A 21,799-nucleotide genomic window follows, 5' to 3' on the forward strand; every position below is an offset into this window, starting at 1 on the left:
CAGCGGGGAGGAGGAGAGCGCTCCCCCCCCGCGATGCCGGCCTGCCGGGGAATGGAACCGCCCCGCCCGGCGGCCGCGGGGCCTGCCGGGAGCTGTAGTTTCCCTGGCGGTCGTCACACGGGGCCGGGGCGGGAACGGGGGCGCGGAGCGCGGGGTCATAACCCAGGTGGAGGCCACGCCTTACAGAAATCGCACTTTCATCACGTCATGGCGCGCGCCGCGAGGAAATTATTTTCATAGCGTAGCGCAGCGGGACCGCGAGCGCGGTTTTTTCCTAGGCTTTCGCACGCACAGGACCGACCGCCGGCTCGCTCCTGTCGCCAGTGCCCCCGCGCTACCGAGCACCGCCTCGCGGCAAGGGGCGGCTGCAGGCCCGGGCGGCACTGGGGAGAGCGGCGCCACCGTCACCCGGCAACGGCGGGCCGCGCCCCCCCCCTTTCCCGGAGGCGGGACTTCCGCCGCGGCAGTTGCTCCGGCAGCCGACGGGGCGGGGCCGGAAGTGGCGGCGGCTCGGCCGAGTCCGGCGGTGCCACGTCTGGCTCGGGGGCTCCCTCCCTGCCCGGGGCGGCGGCGGGAGCAGCGGGCGGACCTTCGCCACCACTCTCGCCTCTCCTTTCCCTCCGCGGCCCGGTTCGTAGCGAGGCCTCGGCGACATGTCGGACCTGGGGGACTGGTTCCGGAGCATCCCGCTGATCACCCGCTACTGGTTCGCCGGCTCCATCGCGGTGCCGCTCATCGGCAAGCTGGGCCTCGTCAGCCCCGTCTACCTCTTCCTCTGGCCCGACGCCTTCATCAACCGCTTCCAGGTACGGGCCGCACTACCGGTCCCGGCGTGCCCTGCGGCAACTGCGCCGTAAGAGAGCGCGGTGCGGGGCGCGCTGGGCATTCTGGGAGTTGTAGTGAGCGGCCGGCCGTGCTGCCGGGCCGGGCCTCCGCGGCCGCCCCGGGAGGGAATCGCGCACCGGGGCGGCCTGCCTGCCCGCTTGACCCGCGTAAGGCCTTCGAGCCGGGCCCCGGGGTTAGCGAGCGCTCTGTCTCCGCGGGCCCCCGAGCTCCCCGGCAAGGGGGTGAGCCCCCCCCCCCCCGGCAGGCCCTGTACTCGTCTTGCCTTTTTTGGTGGTGCCATGTTTCCCTAAATTGTTTTGGGTTTTATTTTTTTTTTTGGGGGGGGGGGGGGGGGGGAAGATTTGGTGGGCATTGGCGGTGTCGGTAGCCATCAAACCCACAGCTGTGGCTCCGGGTGACTTGCCCAGCCTCTGCTGTGCGAGCGTGTGGGTGCCACTTTGGGCGCAGGGGTTACAGGCAGACGTGCAGCCGTCCTAAACCACAGGTGCCTCTGGAGGTGTGAGGGCAGAGCTAAAGAAGTGCGTCTCTTTTGCACCTTCTTGCTCGGGATCTGGAAAAGCTTGTGTTTGGGAGTGTCAGCTGCTCTGCCTGGGTGTGGTTGAAGTAAGCTGACAACTGAAGGCCTGAGATTTCGATACGTGGTGTTTCTGGATGGGTTAGCAACAGCAAAAGTGGTCACAGGCTGGACTTGGTCTTTTTCCTTGCGTTGGGAGGTTACAGGTTTGGTGTTTTGGGTGTGTAGGGGGAGAGCGCCCGTTGGATGAGCTGAAAATGAAATTGAAGGAAGAGATCCCAAGCTTTCAGTTTCTTTTATGTGTGCTCATTTTATCTTCAGTGAAAAAGACTGAGTGCAAGAAAACATTAAAAGATAGCTGTATCCGTAGTCTGTTTCATGTATTGTGCCCAGAATTTACTAGCTTAAACAGCTGTTTTTTCCTCTAGTTCTGTTATTCCTTCTGGAACTGTGGTGTTCGGTATCCCAGTACCCTGTTTGGAAATCTTGCTGGTTAAAGAGCTCATTCACAAATGGCCAGGCGTTTTCTGTCCTTGCTGCATGCTGCCGCACGGTTGGCTGTGCCCAGTGTTGGTAGTTGGGAGACTCTAGATCAAAAGTAGGTGCAAAATGCTCAGAGCAGCACCTGCTGTTGGTATCAGTACGCTGAAGGCCGTGGTGTGAATTCCTTGGCCCCTGTAGAGCAGGTAAGAATGGGGTCTGTGTGCATGCTTTCAAAATATGGTAGCGTCCCTGCAAGCATATCCCTTTTGCCCTGTGCTAAAGACTCAATACTGCGCCAATGTGGTGGAAGCAATCTGGGAAGTTGTGTCTGATTTCTGTTGTATTCTTAATAGCTTTCCTTATCAGATTAAAAACAAGACAAAACACCTGTAAAAGCTGCTGAAGCAACAGTAATTGATACTTGGGGGCTATTTTTAATCTCCTCATTGATCTTCTAAGTAATTGATAACGGATGAAAACAAAAGGCATGCGTATGAATTCATTCTACAATATGTAAATATATTTTTCTCTCTTGATCTGGACAGATCTGGCGGCCGATAACTGCAACTTTCTTCTTCCCAGTGGGACCGGGAACAGGATTTCTCTACTTGGTGAATTTGTATTTCTTGTATCAATATTCTTCACGATTAGAAACAGGTATGTTACCCATTAAATTATATGCACATGGTGAACTCTGCCTGGAGTTGACAGAGACTAAGCATTGTCAGTTAGAGCTGCTGTTGGGAACGTTTGTGGCGCTGGCGTTGTGGCTGATTCAGGCAGAATCATGAGGAAGATGGCTCATCTCTGTGCCCACTTACGCTGGTCAATGGGAAACGGCTCTGAAAATTGATTGTCTGTGACTGGCTCCTTCTTTTGGCAGGGAGCCTGTTCATGCAGGATCTGAACTTGATGCTTCTTTCAGTAGGAGAGCCTGGTGCTTTTAGTTGTTGGATTTCAGAAAATGAGGGAGAGAGACTAAAAGATGATGTTACCTCTGTTTTCTTATCTCTGATGTCCTTTAGCACAGAAAGATGTTAGAGTTATTAGCAATATGTAATAATTGGTATATTCATCTTGAGAAAATAACAATGCCAGTTTTTTCTCTTTTTTGAAAGGCAGTGATGTTTACCTGTGTTATTCTGTCAGTTATGTTGAACTGAGAGATACCTTGTACAAGTGAAGTGTGCCTCTCTGCCAAACAGAAATGTGAAAAAGTTGAGGAACTAGTTGGATTTTCAGTTACGGGGAAGTGGAAGAGAGGACATCAGATAATGGATCATTTCTCAAAAAAAACCAAAGAGATTGTTGTTACCAGATAGCTTCAGAACTGGTTTCGTTTTGGGTTGCACAGTTTATTAAAGCTAGACAAGAATTGTTTCCACTGAAATAAATAATTACATTGAAGTATTTGCAAAGCCAAGCTCCTCCTGAAAGCCTTTATGAACAAGAATTTCAGCGTAGTTCTAATGGAGTCTTAGAACTGATGGTGTAAGTGGAAATGCATGGCAAGGTGATGTTTGGGAACTCTCACGATAGAGTTTCCTGGTAAACCTGTCATCCAGACAGTATTGTGAAATCCCTTTTAAGTTACAAGAAGAGTAGCAGGGAAAGGGAGGAGTGGTGTCAGATTGTATTCGGTTGTTTTCTTAGTGAAAGTAAGTAGTAATGGCTAGAAATGGTTCCTCCTTCTCTTTGGGCCTTTCTGCACTAGATTATGGTCACGTGAGAGTACTGGCAGTTACGACATTCTACTGTGCAAGGCTATGTGTAGTAAGAGTTCCTGATTAATACATGCAAATGATAAGACATCGCTGCTTGTACATACACTTCCAAAATGCTCTAGTTGTCTGTGCTGTGGCAGAAGTCTTATGGAAGGAAGGCAGTTCTTTCAGCAGTAAATTTACGTTCTTGCTATGCAACACATCTGGATTTTGAAACTGGGAAGTCAGCTGTGTTGTTGTTTGAATCGATGCATTTCTTTTATATTGCAGTCATTTTTCTGGGTATAAATCGAGTTTTTGCTTGGGTCAGTCCTTCCTCTCTGCAAAAAAAAGGGTTGAATCCTTCTGAAAGTGGGAGGTGTAGATGTTGCTGATACTATTTTTACAGGTGGAAATCATCATAGGTCTATGTCTCCTTTTGTCTGTAAAACTGAGGAAGTGAAACTTCTATTTTCAGGCTTGTGTGTGTTTTTTGAGCATACACGGGTGTTGCATGCTAGCTTCAAATCTAGCTGTTGAAAACATACATATGGTTTTGTACTGTGCCTGTGCTTTCCTAACAAGCTGACCTCCGCCTTCCTGAGGAAAAGGAGATTGATGTGTTTTGTCTTGTTTCTGTTGGTGAAGAACATAGCAAATATCAACAGAGAAAGCAGAATATGCAGAGTCCGCTCCCAGGCAGTACAAATGATGAGGTGATGAGTCTGCAGCTCTTTCCCGATGGGTGGATTGTACCCTGGGCCCTGCTGAAGGACCCAGCAGGCTAGAGCTCACCTCACCCCTGTGCCGAGCTTCTTGGCAGTCTGTAGCTCAGTTTTCTTAGATATTCGTTGGAAAGTCAACTTCAATAGTTTGTCTAATATTCTTGTTACTAATGTCCTAGATAATGAGAGGTGAAAAACTTTAAGGGTATAGGATTTGCTTGGATTTCTTCCTGTTCTAGAGGAATTCCTGTGCTGGACTTTGTGCGGGGTTAGCCAGCTTCCTCTGTGTATCTGTTTCGATTTGTTGTGTGGCAACAGTAAGAAGAAAACTCTGGTTTATGTAGTTCTCCAACTTCAAAACTTTCCAAAAGATTTTTCAAAGTCAGTTCCCACCCTCTCCCACACTCCTCCATAATGTAACTTGCATGGCTGAACTTAAATAATAAACTGAAAATGACTGAAATGCCAAGTTAATCTAAAAAGGTAGATCTTAAAAATAGGTTTTCTTTCTTCAAATTTTAGGGGACATGTAAAGTAGTTGTAGGAAGCCAAATAGTGCTAGCACTAAGCAGTGACCTTCTTTCTAGGCATTTTGATTTTTAATTATTAGCATGTAATTCAGCTCGTCTGTGGTGCGCTGCGTTTGTCACTGTGTGGTTTGGGTCTGTTTCGGCAGTATTCTCAGGTTTTCCTTGCCTGCATGGAGCTGTATGAAAGTTGACAGGAGTCTTGCTCAAATGCTGAGGTCCATGGCAGCCTTTTACCACAGTGTGTAAGAGAGAGAGCTTACAATTTTTGTGTTAGCAAGGAGTTGTTACGGCGTTTGGATTTTTAACCCTTCTGTCTGCCAAGTCCCAAACTCAACTGGACATCTAAAAATAACTGCATTTAATATGACCTGCAGGGAATGTTACTCTATTTTTTTGTTTCCACTGTCCTGAAATAAGTTGACACATGTTTGAAATGGGAAACTAGGCAAGCAGTTCAGCTTAGGAGAAGGAACAGAATGCACTGCACATGTGTACCCTCCTTGTCAAGTATGTTAATTTTCTGGCATTTGAAAACTATGGTATCTCTGGAGTTTGACTAGATGATGCAAAGAGGATGCAATTTGCCTAAGTAAGGACTGGTTTTTACGCGACTCGATCATTAAACTTGGTGTCTCTGCTTTTGCTGTGCGTTTTCTTATCGTGTGCTTCTGACCGGCAGCTTCTTAGGAAGGTTGGGATCCAATTCCATTTTGAGGTCCTGTGAAGCTAAAACCACATATCTTCAGAGTTAGCGAGCTCTTTTTTTAAGTAGAGCTGCTGCGTGTGTACTTAATGCAGTAGGATGAATGTCTTATGTTTTGGTCCTGTAGGTTGTTCTGTTATAAAGCCTTTTAAAATTTAAAAAACAAAAATGATAACCCACACACTGCATGAAGGGCAACTGTTACTAGTTAAGCTTTTCTTAGACTCTTAAAAGCAAAAAAAAAAAGACATTAATTTCTTATCAAGATTTAAGTATCTTTCGTAACAATTCTTTTTATTTACAGGGGCTTTTGATGGAAGGCCAGCAGACTACATGTTCATGCTCCTCTTTAACTGGATCTGCATTGTTGTATCCTTCTGCTCATCATCAAACTTTTAGAATATATTGGTTGTTATATTTCTGCCTGAAATATGTTCAAAGACCAGGTTTTTGCAACTGACAGTTTTAAAATGTAGCAAATGTTCACAGGTGAGTTTTTAATCTTCCTGGAAAGGTAGCAAGTGGCTTGCAGGGAGAATACGAATAAGTGTGCTAATACAGGTAGGTAATCTGGGGACTAAAGTTCAGCCTATAGAGAGCTCAGCTCGTGCTATGTGAGCTTCCGTGGTGTTCGCTGTATTGCTTCGCTTAACCACTTTTATGGGTTGCTGTGTGGACTAAGAGTGAATTTAGTGTGTTCAGGCTGCCATGTGCAAACAGGTCTGATCTCTGCCGTTCACTGAGCTGGAAATTCAGGTGCCCCATGGAAAGATCCTTCACTTGCTGGGTACAAGTCAGCTGAGTCTGTGAAAGCAGTGTTGCGATAGCAGTGCTGAGCCAGCTTCCTGGAGAAGCTGGGCTTGGTGGTTTGAGGATGTTGAGAAACAGTTTTGCCATGAGCTGTGCTGTTCTACCTGAATTTTTTTTTAGGTCTTGGATACAAAAGTGGGAGGAGTTGTTGACAGACCAGATGGTTGTGCTACCGTTCTGAGGGATCTTGAGAGGTTGGAGAAGTGTGCTGGTCAGGAATCTTTGCGAAGCTCAGCAAAGGGAAGTGCAGAGTCTTGTCCCTGGGGAGGAACAGCCTCAGGCAGCAGGGCAGGCTGGCGACTGACAGTCTGCAAAGCATCTCAGCAGAAAAGGCCCTGGGGGTCCTGCTGGACATCAAGGTGACCACGAGCCATCAACGTGCCTTTGTGGCAAAGGTGGCCACTGGCCTCCTGGGCCGCGTTAGGCAGAACATTGCCAGCAGGTTGAGGGAGGTGGTTACTCCTCTCTGTTCAGCCTTTGTGAGACATATGGGTGGCTGCACCCAGCTCCAGGTTCCCAAGTACAAGAGAGACATGGAAATACTGGATTGAGTCCAGTGAAGGGTCACAAAGATGATTAAAGGGTTGGAGTGTCTGTCACACAAGGAGAAGCTGAGAGACCTGGGATTGTGCAGCCTGGAGAACAGGAGGCTCAGGGGTGTCTTATCATAGAATCAGAGTAGTCTGGGTTGGGAGGGACCTTTAGAGTTCATCTAGTGCAACCTTCCTGCAATGAGCAGGGCAGGGACATCTTCAACTTGATCAGGTTGCTCAGAGCCCCGTCCGACCTGACCTTGGATGTTTCCAGGGATGGGGCATCAACCACCTCTCTGGGCAGCCCGTTCCAGTGTTTCACCACTCTGAGTAAAGAATTTCTTCTTCATGTCCAGTCTAAATCTACTCGCTTTTAGTTTAAAACCATTATCCCTTGTCCTGTCACTATAGGCCCTGGTAAAAAGTCTGCCTCTGCCTTTCTCATAAGTGCCCTTTATTATATACTGAAAGGCTGCAATAAGGTCTCCTCGCAGCCTTCTCTTCTCCAGGCTGAACAACCCCAACTACCTGCCTCAGCCTTACCTCACAAGAGAGATGTTCCAGCCCTCATTTTTGTGGCCTCCTCTGGACCATCTCCAACAGGTCCATGTCTTTCCTGTGCTGCGGGCTCCAGAGCTGGACGCAGGACTCCAGGTGGATAAATACCTGATGGGGGAGGGAGCAAAAGGAGTGGAGCCAAGCTTCTCCCAGGGGTGGGACAAGACAGAACAGGCACAAAATGAAGCACAGAAAATTCCATTTAAATATAAGAAAGACCTTTTTTACTGTAAGGGCACTCAAACACTGACATGGGTTGCCGAGTGAGGTTGTGGAACCTCCATCCTTGGAGATGCTCCCAGTCTGTCTGTGCTGTTGCTACCTTCTTGTAGTAACTTGTGGTGGCACAGCATGTGGAAAAATGGGAGCGGTGACATCAGTGTGAACCAGATACAGCCAGGAGAGCTAGTGAGTAGAAATGCTGTCGCCTTTATCAGTAGATTAACAATCTCTAGTCACATTCCACTGCGTGGAGGGAATTGCTATTCCTGCTAGTCCTGTTGAGCCACAGCAGTAACTCGCAAAACAACGTGGGTTTAGTTATGTTGTTAAGAAAGCCATCAGCTTCGCTGTGAGATATTTGATGAATCTGATAGTGATTTGACTTTTAAATTGGTCATTTAAAAGCTTCCAGTTGCTTGTTCCCTGTGTGATGTAAGGAGCGTCCTGGATGCATGATCTGTAAAATGCTTGCTGCCATTATATACACATTCATGAACTGTTAAAACCATTCTGATCATAGCAAAATTCTACAGCAATTGTTTCTACTGAGCAGTTACTACAGCAAGTAGATCCTTTGGATTCCAACGTAGGAGAGTAGTTTTAAAAGTCCGCCTTGATGCACTTAAAGAAATTGTTTATTTTCTGTGACTCAGCGACAATATAGTGGGATTTTGTATGATCTGGTATTTCTTTAGTTGGAAACCTAACATTTTAGTCTTTAAAAAACAGCTGGATCTTCCATTAGTTAAACTGACTCTCCAGCAGGTCTGCCCCAAGCCTGTACTGGTGCATGGGGTTGTTCCTCCCCAGGTGCAGGACCCTGCACTTGCCCTTGTTGAACTTCAGGTTCTTCTGTGCCTAGCTCTCCAGCCTGTCCAGGTCACGCTAAATGGCAGCACAGCCTGCTGGTGTATCCACTGCTCCTCCCAGTTTTGTGTCATCAGCAAACTCGCTGAGGGTGCACTCTGTCCCTTCATCCAGATCATTGATGAAGAAGTTAAACAAGACTGAGCCCAGAACTTACCCCTGGGGGACACCACTAGTTACCGGCCTCCAACTAGACTCAGTGCCGCTGATGACAACCCTCTGAGTTCTGCCATTCAGCCAGTTCTCAATCCACCTCACGACCACTCATCCAGCCCACACTTCCTGAGCTTCCCTAGGAGGATGTAATGGGAGACTGTGTCGAAAGCCTTGCTGAAGTCGAGGTAGACAACATCCACTGCTCTCCCCTCATCTACCCAGCCAGTCATGCCATCGTAGAAAGCTATCAGATTGGTCAGGCATGATTTCCCCTTGGTGAATCCATGTTGACTACTCCTGATAACCTTCTTTTCCTTCACTTGCTTGATGATGTACCCATCAGCCCTCGGGGTAATGACTTGAGGTGGTAGCTTGAAAGGCTATTGAAAAGCAATTATTGAAGCTCAGTGTGTTAAGTCTCTAGATCATTGGAGGTTTTTAATTTTTTCCAGTGGTTAACTTAATACTACACAGGAACGCTGTTGTATTTTTAAACATTAAAGGCCTTTGCATGTGTGTTTGGTGTGTGTGCAGCTTCTTTTTGTCATTCTAGTCTATCAGGTTTTGCTGCGTTTTCCTTAATTGTGCAATGACAGATAACTGGCTTGGTAATGGACATGCAGGTGAGGTGCAGTTTCTTAAATAATAATCTTTTGGAGTTTTCTGACTACTTTGTGACTTCATAGAGAGCATTATCGACATCGTTGCAGAACGTAATTAAGATAGGCTGGTGTAGTTTGTATCAAAATGGACTGCTGTGTGTGTATTGTTAGTTTTTTCGTTTGGATTAGCCTCAGCTAACATCAGAAGCCTGTATCTGACTCTGTGACTCCTAACGTAGTTTGGGAGTCAAGGAGTGAAAAGTGGCTCTTTGTGCTGTCAGGAAGTGTACAGCCTTTTACTAAAACGGACACCAGATGTCACCTATGCACTGTTTCCTCTAATGAATGTGGATCCATGTTCTTTTTTATCTAAAAATGATTCTTGGGTTCATTAGTGTTCTCAAATTGACCATGCCTTTTACTTGCTGACAGAAGGTCTTGTGAAAAATGAAGCTTCTGATTCAGGTCAGAACTGTGAAGTGCAAAATCCTCACAAGAGTGATTGAAGTAGTGGTCTGAAGAACCAGTTTTGATGAGATTGAAACTTATCTTCCCCGAATATTAAGGAAGGAAACAGGGGAGTGTTTCTTGGACACAACAGAGTATCAGATAACTGCATGTCTTCAGCCTGCCTCTGCTGTTCTCATCTTACTCTGTCCCTGTCACCCAAAGCCTGCACCAATATCTATAATATTCAGTACAATATTATCGTAGCATTTGTTAGATCACTTGTCAGGCTCCCCTGATAGACAGAAATACTGATTGTGCATCCGCAGTCAGGACTGAGTTCTGTTAAGGGCTGTCCATAACTTTGCACTTAAACTTTTTTTGCTGTGGGGAAGACAACACAAAATTCTTCAAAAGCATGCTGAAGTTACCCATACGTTGTATGAATTTAAGTCTGATTTTGTTGGCTTGTATCTTTCTGAAAAGGTACTTAAAATGGTTTTGTATCTGCATACAAAGTATTGCTTAAAAGATAATCAGTTGTTTGACGTACAGATGTATTTTTCTTAGAACCAGGGTTTTTTGCTTGTATTGAGTGGCTTGCTCAAAAGTGAGAGGATAGAGTAAGATAGCTGGGCCTCTATTCCTGTGTCAAATACTTTTGGAAATTAGATATTTGTTTTTCGAGTAAAATAAAAACGGTTTTAATAAAGACCGTAAGATGTTTGTGTGACAAGTCAGACTGCTGATGCACCGTGGGGCTTGGGGAAGGCTGGACTGATGCTGGTGTGCCAGCTTTAATGTGGAACCTGTTAAATAGTGGCACCCCCTGAATGCATGAGCTTTAACCTCTCTTCCAAACACACGAGCTGGTTCGTAGCATTAAACCATGAAAATGCTGGTGGCACAGTCTGTCTTCAGTTTAGAAATCAGCAGTTAGCTAAAATAGCGGTTTGTATTTGTTTCACTAGAAATAGTCCAATCAGTTAATATATGGTCACCATAAGGAGGTATTTGACAGTCTCATCTCCTGACATGGAGCACGGGTTGACTGTGAGCTCTACCAAGGTGGCTTTGCCAAGGCTGGCTGCAGCACTCTGGAGTGCCAGTGCGCCTTCCCTCTGCGGTGCTCTGAGGAGGATGTAGCTGGCAGTTTGATGGAGTAGCACTTCTGCTGGCCTATGAGCTTAGCCCCAAATAAGTGTCATAGAATCATAGAATGGTTTGGGTTGGAAAGGACATTAAAGATCATCTAGTTACAACCCCCCTGCCATGGGCAGGGACACCTTCCACTAGACCAGGTTGCTCAAAGCCCCATCCAGCCTGGCCTTGTGTGTTTGGGTTAGTGCTCTGGGTTGTGAATGGAAGTGCTTGCATCGCTGGCTCTGCTGTAGGTGTGCTACCAAGCAGCTGGGAGCTGGGAGTTCCCCACAGCTCCCCTTTCACTTAGTGCAAGTTGGAGCCCTTTGCTTTGGCATGGTCTTGCAAAAAGAATGATAGAGTAGGTTCTTCTGCTTAACTTTCTCTATAGCTTTTGAGCAGATCCATGACATGTGGTGGCAAAGATTCTGGCACAATCTTTAAAGATTTTGCTGATGTATCATGCTTACAAGCCATTTTTGAAGCTTATAGCTCCTGCTGCTTGTTGAAGTTTCTCAGGCTTCTGTAAAAGTAATGGTAACTTTTAACCTTTTTTTTTTTTAACATTGTAGTTGCTGATGATTCCACTCATCATGTCAGTACTTTATGTGTGGGCCCAGCTGAACAGAGACATGATTGTATCGTTTTGGTTTGGAACAAGGTTTAAGGTATGTCAGACTGGGTATTCTGCGTTTCTGCCCAGAAGATGCATATGCAGGGGGTGGGGGGCGAAATAGAAATGTTTTCTCCTATTAAAGGTGTCCTGTGCTTTCACATGGCTATGTACTCCTTGAGGTGCAGCAAAGATAGGTTTTTTCATGGTCTTCCATACAATGTTACTCAGTGTGGCTTTACTGAAAAAATGTCTTGACAACTGAAATGCATTTGTCTGAAAAGAGGAAAAAATTCCTGAAAAGCATTAACCCGAATAAAAGCTGAATGTAGTGACACTGTAGTGACAAAATGTTGATACTTTAAATTGTTCTTTCTTTTGTGCAACCTCATCGGTTTCTGCCAGATCTTGTAGTGAAAACTCTTTTGACGATTGTTTCCGGACCTTTTCAAAATCAGATATAAGCTTGCTGTGGAACACAGAGTGCAGAAGACACATCTGCTTACAATCACAGAATGGTAGGGGTTGGAAGGGAACTCTGTGGGTCTTCTAGTCCAACCCCCTCTGCCAAAGCAGGGTCACCTACAGCAGGCTGCACAGGACCTTGTCCAGGCGGGTCTTGAATATCTCCAGAGAAGGAGACTCCACAACCTCTCTGGGCAACCCATTCCAGTGCTCCGTCACCCTCAAAGCAAAGAAGTTTCCTCATGTTCACATTCAGAACTTCCTGTGCTTCAGTTTGTGCCCATTGTCCCTTGTCCTGTCACTGGGCACCACTGAGAAGAATCTGGCGCCATCCTCTTGACACCCACCCTTAAGATATTTATAGGCGTTTGTAAGGTCCCCTCTCAGCCTTCTCTTCTCCAGGCTGAACAAGCCCAGTTCCCCCAGCCTTTCCTCGCAGGAGAGATGCTCCAGGCCCCTCATCATCCTCATAGCCCTCCGCTGGGCTCCAGTAGCTCCTCATCTGTCTTGAAGTGGGGAGCCCAGAACTGGAAAGAGTACTCCAGATGGGGCCTCACTAGGGCAGAGTAGAGGGGGAGGAGAACCTCCCTTGACCTGCTGGCCACACTCTTCTTGATGCACCCCAGGATGCCATTGGCCTTCTTGGCAGCCAGGGCACACTGCTGGCTCATGGTTAACTTCTCATCCACCAGGACACCCAGGTCCCTCTCCACAGAGCTGCTCTCCAGCAGGTCCGCCCCAAGCCTGTACTGATGCATGGGGTTGTTCCTCCCCAGGTGCAGGACACTGCACTTGCCCTTGTTGAACTTCATCAGGTTCCTCTCTGCCCAGCTCTCCAGCCTGTCCAGGTCACGCTGAATGGCAGCACAGCCTTCTGGTGTATCCACCACTCCTCCCAGTTTGGTGTCATCAGCAAACTTGCTGAGGGTACATTCTAACTCTTCATCCAGGTCGTTGATGAAGAAGTTAAACAAGACTGGGCCCAGCACTGACCCCTGGGGGAACACCACTAGTTACCGGCCTCCAACTAGACTCAGTGCTGCTGAAGACAACCCTCTGAGTTCTGCCATTCAGCCAGTTCTCAGTCCACCTCACTGACCACTCATCCAGCCCACACATAATGTTTAAATGAGTATGATTTATCTAAAAATGTTTGTGGTCGCTTGGTTTGGAGTATCCTACCTTGTTAGGTAGAATCTGCTCAAGTTAATGTATCAGGATTTGTGTAACGCCTAAAACACTGAGATTATAATCTTGCTTGTTATTGCAGTGGGAAGATCAGCAGGTTTATGTCCTTCACTTATACTTACAACTTCTGTCTCTACTGCGTTCTTTTTCAGGCCTGTTACCTTCCATGGGTTATTCTGGGATTCAACTATATCATTGGTGGATCGTATGTATTTACTTATATGGCCAGTTTGAAGTTAAAGATGCTTTTATAACTGTTGAACTTATTGCTGCATTTAGAGGCAATACTAAAATAAGAGGCTTAAAGCTGTATAATCTGGCTGATAATGCTCAGTGTCACATCGTGGTCGTTTAAAATAAAAGCAAAGAGGAGATGTGCTTGTGAGAACTAGAGAATGTAGGTGAGGGGAAAATAATAAGAATTTGGTTTATTTTCTAGTAAGTCTATGCATTACACCTTTTCCTTACTGAGAGAGTAATGTACAGTAAAGAAAGATGTCATCCCATGTGACCGACCATCATTACTGGGTTTTGAAACAAATTAACTTGATTCTGATAGTGCTATTAATTCTTTCCCTTGCAGTATCGCCCAGTGTGTTGTTTTTTTCAGCTTGTGAAACAAGGGAAAATGGTAATATCTAGCCCACAGAGTGCCACGTTAGCACCTGCTGAATTCATTGGTCTTTCTTGGGTTTCTTTGATTAAACTCCGTGATGCGGAAGCCCACTCTGTGCACAGTCTTTCCCCCTGGTGCCCTGGGTTGGCTGGGGCCTCTAGGTGCCGCTGTAACACAATTACTGACAATAATGAATTATATGTTTGATTTATAAAAGGAGATAGCACAGCAAAACCAAATTCCCTTTGCTGGCTGTGCCGCCTACTGACTCATCCGTCACTTGAGAAAACTGCTTGCTGCTAGATACCCGCTGTTTCTATGCATGATGGAAGATACTCAAGGGCCTCCATTCAGCAGTGTTTTGAGAAAATTGGGAACAAAACAGTGCAGTCTACAGCAGGAGACAGGTTGTCCGGAGAAAACGGCAGTAGCTGCTCAAGCTCCGCAGACTATTATTTTAGGCACTAATAGCTGTACGGTCTAATTCCCTGATGTAAACAAGTGCTTAATTGCATTTTCAGTACAGATTGTAGGGAAGACTTGGAAGGGAGGCTGGAACAGCCTGTTGATGTGTTGGCGCTGAAGGATGGCCCTTCTAAAGAAGTGGCTGCAAAACGCTGGGGGAAGGGAGATTTTCTGTGGCTCACGGCCCCGGCAATGCCAGTGGCAGGGGAGCAGTAGTAACTGGCAGAAGATGGTCACTCGTTTGTTTTCAGAGAAGACAGCATGTGAAATAATTCTTTTTCTTTTGCCTTGCAGAGTCATCAATGAGCTGATAGGAAATCTTGTTGGACACCTGTATTTCTTCTTAATGTTTAAATATCCAATGGATTTAGGAGGAAGGAATTTTCTGTCCACACCTCAGTTCCTGTAAGCTGGCTTTGTTCTTTAGCTGACTGTTTGTTTGGTCCAATTTTCTGTAGTATTCATCAGACATGCATTTGTTTGGATTGTAAGGTGCAAAATACTTTGCTATATCAGCCTGCTTCAGCAAGCTTCAAGCTTCAGCCTGCGTATTGACTGTGCTGCTGAGTCATCAGAAATGTTGAGTTTCCTGTAAATGGTCTGTGTGAGAGTTCTTTGTTACCCCTGTGGATGGCTTATATCCTTTACCTGCTCTTAAGAGTGAGAGTAAAAGTCATAGTTCTGCTAGTGAATTGAGCTGTAGTAAGGAGAACTCTCTAGCAATTATCAGATGGTATTAAAAAATTGTTTTCTCCTGTAAATGATCTTTTATCTGTATTGCCAAGTATTGTTACAGTAGCTACCAGTTCAGCAACCTGTAACCATGACAGTAGTTGGTTGCAGACATGTTCAGGACTGTAACACGTGTTCTGCTTTGCAGTCAGTACCCGTCACCTTGACTGAGACTGCAGGTCTTGCTTTCTGAAGTGCTTTGTCTTGCGATCTGTTCATGGTTTTGGCATTGAAATGCTACGATCAGAAGCTAAAGTTTGTAGCTTCAGTTGCACTTGTCCTCATCCTTTTGGTTTGTAAATATTCTTTCCCTACAAAACTTTAGTTAGCAACTCAGTTAACCCTTTTTGTAGCATAAATTGTTAATTATAAAATGTAAAGCTGAGTTACAGTTACACTTGCTGTACAAGTTTTAATGAGTACAGAATCACAGAATCACAGAATAGTAGGGGTTGGAAGGGACCTCTGTGGGTCATCTAGTCCAACCCCCCTGCCGAAGCAGGGTCACCTACAGCAGGCTGCACAGGACCTTGTCCAGGCGGGTCTTGAATATCTCCAGAGAAGGAGACTCCACAACCTCCCTGGGCAGCCTGTTCCAGTGCTCCGTCACCCTCAGAGAGAAGAAGTTCCTCCTCATGTTCAGACGGAACTTCCTGTGCCTCAGTTTGTGCCCATTACCCCTTGTCCTGTCACTGGGCACCACTGAAAAGAGCTTGGCCCCATCCTCCTGACACCCACCCTTCAGATATTTGTAGGCATTTATAAGGTCCCCTCGCAGCCTTCTCTTCTTCAGGCTGAACAAGCCCAGTTCCCTCAACCTCTCCTCGTAGTGGAGATGCTCCAGTCCCCTCACCATCCTTGTAGCCCTCCGCTGGACTCTCTCCAGTAGCTCTTCATCCTTCTTGAACTGGGGAGCCCAGAACTGGACACAGTACTCCAGATGAGGCCTCACCAGGGCAGTGTAGAGGGGAAGGAGAACCTCCCTTGTCCTGCTGGCCACACTCTTCTTGATGCAGGAAGATGCATCTTCTTGATGAGTAGGGAAGCTTTATATTCTACTTTTGTGTTCGCAAGCCCTCCTGGTAAACCTGATTTTCCATAAAGATTAGAAGACAAAATGTTGTTCTAAAATGTCTTTCAAGGTAATAACAGCTCTAAAACTGCCATCAGTCTCGTTGGTTACGTGCAACTCTTGATTACTGATATGTGTATTTAATTTTTCTCTGAGAAGCAGGAACAGAAGAGAGACAAATGTCTCTAAAGAGGGATAGATTCTGCCTTTGCACTGTAATGTTTTTTGTAAAAAAAAGATACTGTGATGAATTACAGATACATTTAATATAATAATGATGAACTTTTTCTATACAAGATCATTTTTCTTGTTGAAAGGAATGTGGGTTTTATGTCTGGGCCTCAGATTTTAGTGGTTCTGTTCCGCAAGGGATTTGCAGGAGCTCAGTGTAACTCTTGTGGAGCTGAAGTGACTCTGCATTGATGGCAAGATATAGAAGCTGTATTTTAGATCACTCTATTTAGATGGCAGCCTAAGTGGGATATGAAGTCTTACAGCTCTGATTTGCCCTGGCCAGGTCACTTGAGCTTTGATTTCCAATAAGCCAGTTGCTTGAGCCTGTTTCCCTTAGTCTCTTTGGTCCTTGGCTCCTCAGGAATATTTACTTGGAGAGCAGTGAGATGATTAGATGCTGTGGTGACAGAAGCTTGGTAATTATTAAAGAAAGATGCTCAGAAGTGATTTGGATTTTTTTATTATTTCCCCTGGAAAAAAAGGGAGGAAGTTAGGGGGATTACGTTTGTATCACAGCATTTATTCTCAACAATAAGACTCCCGTATATGATTTATGTTTTTTTTTCCTCTGTGTTTGGATTATTCTATCTAACCATATCCCAGAGCTGGAAGTTCTCCAGAATTCCCATTTCTCAGTGTGCTGAGGGTTTAGATTTGGAAAGAATTCTGTGAAATACTGCTGTGAAAAGCTGGTTTTATAGCAAAGTCTAGCAGCTGAAAGGAAGTGCATGGAAAGTAGTCTGGTGTTTACCCCCAAGGTACAGCTGTTTCTCAAACTCTCTCCTTCTGTTCTGGCTTGTCCTAGGTACCGCTGGCTGCCAAATAGGAGAGGAGGAGTGTCGGGGTTTGGTGTCCCACCTGCTAGCATGAGAAGAGCTGCAGAAGATCAGCAGGGTGGTGGAAGACACAACTGGGGCCAAGGTTTCCGTTTGGGTGACCAGTGAAGAATTCCTGCCCTTGGAAAACAGCAACTCTTTGGTTTTAACTGGACGTAGAACCAACCCTTCCTGGTGCAGAGCGTGCTTAAGAACTGAGCTCTCTGTAGTACTGTTGGATTTAACTGATTAGAAAGAATGTTTCTGGTTCAAGAGAAAATTAAAAACTCCAGAAGGGAAAAATGTAGATCTTGCTCCAGGTTAGCCAGTAGTGTCCAATTTATTTCTGCCATTAAAAAAAGCTTTCTTTATACAGTATTGTCTGTCACAACAGGCATCCATTATGCCATCTTGTTCCGTGATGTGATGGAACAAGCCGATGGTGTTGTGTCTCACCTGGTACATTAAAAGCTTTGTTGACCGTGGTAAGGTAAGAATCCAGTGTGAGACAGGTGGATCAAACTAACCCCAAAGTTTAGGAAGCTGACTTTTTCCATAGCTGTGCTTAAGTCCCAGGGTTTTGGAAGCATTATTGAAGTGATATCTCTCTACTGCATTCATAAAGCAAAGTGCAAATGTTTCATTTCCATTATTAAGCTGTGTTTTGAGGGGAGTTTTTTCTTGCCGTGCAGCATTTGTCCTACCTGCTACAGCATAGGATGAGCAAGACTAAGGATAAGAGGGCTTTCGTTTGAAATGGCAGTAACATATTCACAGAATTGAAATCTCTGAACTCTTTGTGGCATGTTACACGGCTTGCTCTGTTTAAGCTGAAGTTGTCTGGCTCGACTTTTTTCCCTGAGATCTGTGAATTCTTGGCTTCGAGGTTTCTATTTTGATTGCAAAATTGGGTAGCACAAATACTACTTAAACTAGAAAATGTGATGTATCATTATGGTTAGTGTAAAGGGTACTGACTGCAGCATTATGTTTGTTAATTCAGTCTTCAGCTTTCTCTTAAAAGCTTTAAGATGTCAAAGAATCAAAGCTGGAAATAAACTTTTCCAGGGTCAAGATACAATAGAAGAGATTGCTTTTATGCAGGACTCTTTGATTGTCAAATAAGAAATTACGTACACTGTTTATTAGTATCTGTACTTCTTTGGTAAAACTTTTTGAGACGGAAAAGGGAATGATTCTGTACAGTAGTTTTCCTCGTACTGGGTTCCTGTGGGTAGAGCACAGGGCGAAGACGCAGGAAGCTGTGATGCAAGCTCGTTACTAACTCACCACATGGACATGAGCAAACTGCTTACTTATCTCAGTTTTCCCAGCTGGAAGGAGGACTCGCGCATATCTCATAGCATTCGTAAAATGTACCTGTCCCCGGCTCTCCTAGGTGGGAGCTGCTCGTGAGCAAGGTAAGGCTTAGGTTCGCATGAATGACAACATTTAAGCTAGGAACGCAATTACTCTTAAGCTTAACCAAGACCTTTAAGTTGGAATATAGTTGCTCACTTTTTATTTTATAGTTGGAGGAAGAGCAGCATCGTCACTAGGATGAGATTCAAGTCTCTGACCCAATTTCCCTTCACTATTTGTCTGTCTCTTTGCTGGGCACAGAAAGCTGTTCTGCCCCAACTTAGGTATCTCAGGTATCTGTAAGTAGGTGAAGTGAATCTGGGCCAAAGCATTTTTATTACTACTTTGTTTCTTCACTAAACCCGGGTTCTGAAGGTTTAAAAACTTGGAAGTACTATATGATCTGAAACTGAGTGGAAAGTAAGCGGCCAGACGGGAAGTTTTCAGCTGGCTTGCTTGAAAGAAAATGCATGCCCCATTTCTTCACTGCAACTCAATTTTGTTGATTCAGCTTGTGGAAAAAGGTAGAAAACTGGCAATGATCATGTTGTGTCCTTAGGTTTTACAGGAGCTTGGAGTTCAGAAATCGCCTTCCATTTTTGTCTATTCAGTGATGAGTTTTAAAGACTTTAACTCTTTCTTTGCATAAAATGGTAGGTAGAGGACTGCAGTGTTGTAAATACGAATCTGTCATTGACCGACAGCTGTTATTTGATGCTGAGAACCATCGTTTTTATAGGTGTCATGATGCAGCTGGTCTTTATAGTCATAGTAATATTGCTGTCTCCAAAGCGTTTGTCTTCATTTTGAGTCTGGACCTAACTGTTAAGTGAAGATGCAATAGTTTGTGACTCAGCTAAACCCCTGGCACACTCAAATTGCGGAACATCTTTGTACAGAAGGGCAGAAGGAAGGCTTGGGTGGGAGGAAGCATGGCAAAAGTCATTGTCCTGGCCCAGTGCACTGTGCTGGGCCTTGCTTTCTAGTACATCCTCCTCTAAATTAAGAGGAAAAGGTCTGCAAGGACAGTAGAGTTCTGGTAAGTCTTGATTAGCTTTTGAGCTGCTTAAGGTCAATTTACTTTATGGAAAATTCACTTCAGAATTCTGTATTATGAGCTCAGTTTGTTTCTCACTTGTCACTTGACCTGAAGCACTGTTTGTCCTCCAGTGTACACTGACAATGGCAGTCTGTCGTTAAATGAGTACCTCCTTTCTTATTTTGTACAGATAATTTCCCTTTTTGTAATCAATTTTTGTTGGTAAAGTTTTAAATTAAAGTTTTGATCTGTTACTGTCTCTGTTTCGCTAAATCACATTTCAGCGCAAGACAGGCCTTGTGATCTGCAGTCCCTGGGGAATGTCTGACAGCTGCACTGTGACACCACCTCCTGCTGTTGATAAAAGTACTCAAGAAAATGACCTGCTTTTGGGTGGGAGTCTTGTCTTCTGTGATCGGTTGCAAAATCATAAAGGGATTTTCTTTGTTTATCACTGAGTTTTGACAGCCTGTGTCCTTCCTGGGCTGTTATCATTTTACAGCTTTTTGTATACTTGATGATTCATCCATTGTCGTCCTCTGGGAGGAAGTATCCTTCTACTCACCCTCAAACTTTGTGGGATTGATAGGGATCGCTTTTCCAGGGGTAACCTTGGTGTTCTGCAATACCCTTTCTCTGTCCAGGCAGATGTGTGGAGTTTCCAGAATTCCTTTTCAGGCTCTTGGCTGGTTTGGAGACACACAGAGCATCCTCTGAATGACTCTTCTGGTTCTCATTGTTCATCTGACTGCACTTTTCCTGTTTGTTACCATAGAGGCACCAGAGAAGATTATGGACTTGGTATGTAATAACTTGTCTCTAAATTGGAGAGACATGGATTTGGTGGATGGACCACTTGGATGACCAGGTATTTGCTGCATGGTTGCACTCAAAGAGTTGCAGTGAACGACTCGATGTCCAACTTGGAGACCAGTGATGAGTGGCATTCCTCAGGGGCTGGTATTGGGACAGGCGCTGTTTAACATCTTTGTCAGTGGCATCTACAGGGGGATTGAGTGCACCCTCAGCAAGTTTGCAGATTACATCAAGCTGTGTGGTGCGGTCACACACTGGAGGGAAGGATGCCATCCAGAGGGAGCTGGACGGGCTTGACCAGAGGGCCTGTGCAAACCGCATGAAGTACAACAAGGCCAAGTGCAAGGTCCTGCACGTGGGTCAGGGCAATCCCAAGCACAAATACAGACTGGGCAGAGAATGGATTGAAAGCAGCCCTGAGGAGAGGGACTTGGGGCTGCTGGCTGACAAGAAGCTGGACATGACCCAGCAGTTTGTGCTCGCAGCCCAGAAGGCCAACTGTATCCTGGGCTGCATCAAGAGTCCAGCATCCAGCTCTGGAGCCCTCAGCACAGGAAAGACATGGAGCTGTTAAAGCGGTGTTAGAGGTGGCCACAAAAATGATCCGAGGGCTGGAGCACCTCTCCTGTGAGGAAAGGCTGAGAGAGATGGGGTTGTTCAGCCTGGAGAAGAGAAGGCTGCGGGGAGACCTTTGAGCAGCCTTCCAGTACCTGAAGGGGCCTACAAGAAACCTGAAGAGGGACATTTGACAAGGGCATGGAGTGATAGGACAAGGGGTAATAGCTTTAAACAGAATGAGGGTAGACTTAGATTAGGTAAAAGGAAGAAATTCTTTGCTGTGAGGGTGGTGATGCCCTGGCACAGGTTGCCCAGAGAAGCTGTGGGTGCCCCCTCCCTGGCAGTGTTCAAGGCCAGGTTGGACGGGGCTTTGAGCAACCTGGTCTGGTGGAAGGTGTCCCTACCTATGGCAAGGGGGTTTAGAACTAGGTGATCTGTAAGGTCCCCATCCAACCCAAACCATTCTATGATAAGGCACTGTGTGAATTTGTTCTGTTCCTTGAACTCAAAAGTCTTTGTCTGTAGTAAATGTGCCAGGTAGAGCAGTGTGGCAAGCGTGTGGCTTTTGGTTTTGCTCCAGCTGCTTAAACAGTCAGTGGAAGAGCCAGGAATGTGAGATCAAATGCTTCAAAAATGCTTCCATCTTTCATTCCTATCACTTTGTCTTGGCGACAGCTCCTCTCTCAACTCAGTAATGTGTTGCCAGTAACTTAAGCAGCTGGACCTGCTGCTTCATTCTGTCAGCTAATTGTTGCATTAGGAAAACTGAGAGGCTTTGATTTTCAGAATAGTGTATTATTTGCAGTACAACATAAGATTCTTTCTGTGTTTATATATCACTCTGTACCTTATCAGGCAGGAAGACTTCGCCTTGATGGTTAAGGTAGTGAGCTGGGGAGATACACGCTAATTTACAGGCTGAAGCTTCTGATATTACAAGTCACCTAATGGCTTTGTAATCCTGCTCTGCATCCATAAAATGAAG

General features: G+C 45.6%; 1 protein-coding gene across 1 annotated transcript; it reads left to right on the forward strand.

Annotated features, from left to right (window-relative positions):
* The first annotated feature begins 463 nt into the window (after positions 1–463).
* Positions 464–19,699, forward strand: DERL1 (derlin 1). Its single transcript, XM_075415617.1, has 8 exons — positions 464–806; positions 2,389–2,500; positions 5,809–5,873; positions 9,247–9,273; positions 11,412–11,507; positions 13,258–13,310; positions 14,481–14,591; positions 17,030–19,699. The coding sequence occupies exons 1-8, from the start codon at positions 654–656 to the stop codon at positions 17,166–17,168; spliced, it is 756 nt and encodes a 251-aa protein (XP_075271732.1). The 5' UTR covers positions 464–653; the 3' UTR covers positions 17,169–19,699.
* The last annotated feature ends 2,100 nt before the right edge of the window (positions 19,700–21,799 follow it).

Source organism: Opisthocomus hoazin, chromosome 3 (assembly GCF_030867145.1).
Source record: "Opisthocomus hoazin isolate bOpiHoa1 chromosome 3, bOpiHoa1.hap1, whole genome shotgun sequence".
In the NCBI taxonomy this organism is placed as follows: Eukaryota; Metazoa; Chordata; class Aves; order Opisthocomiformes; family Opisthocomidae; genus Opisthocomus; species Opisthocomus hoazin.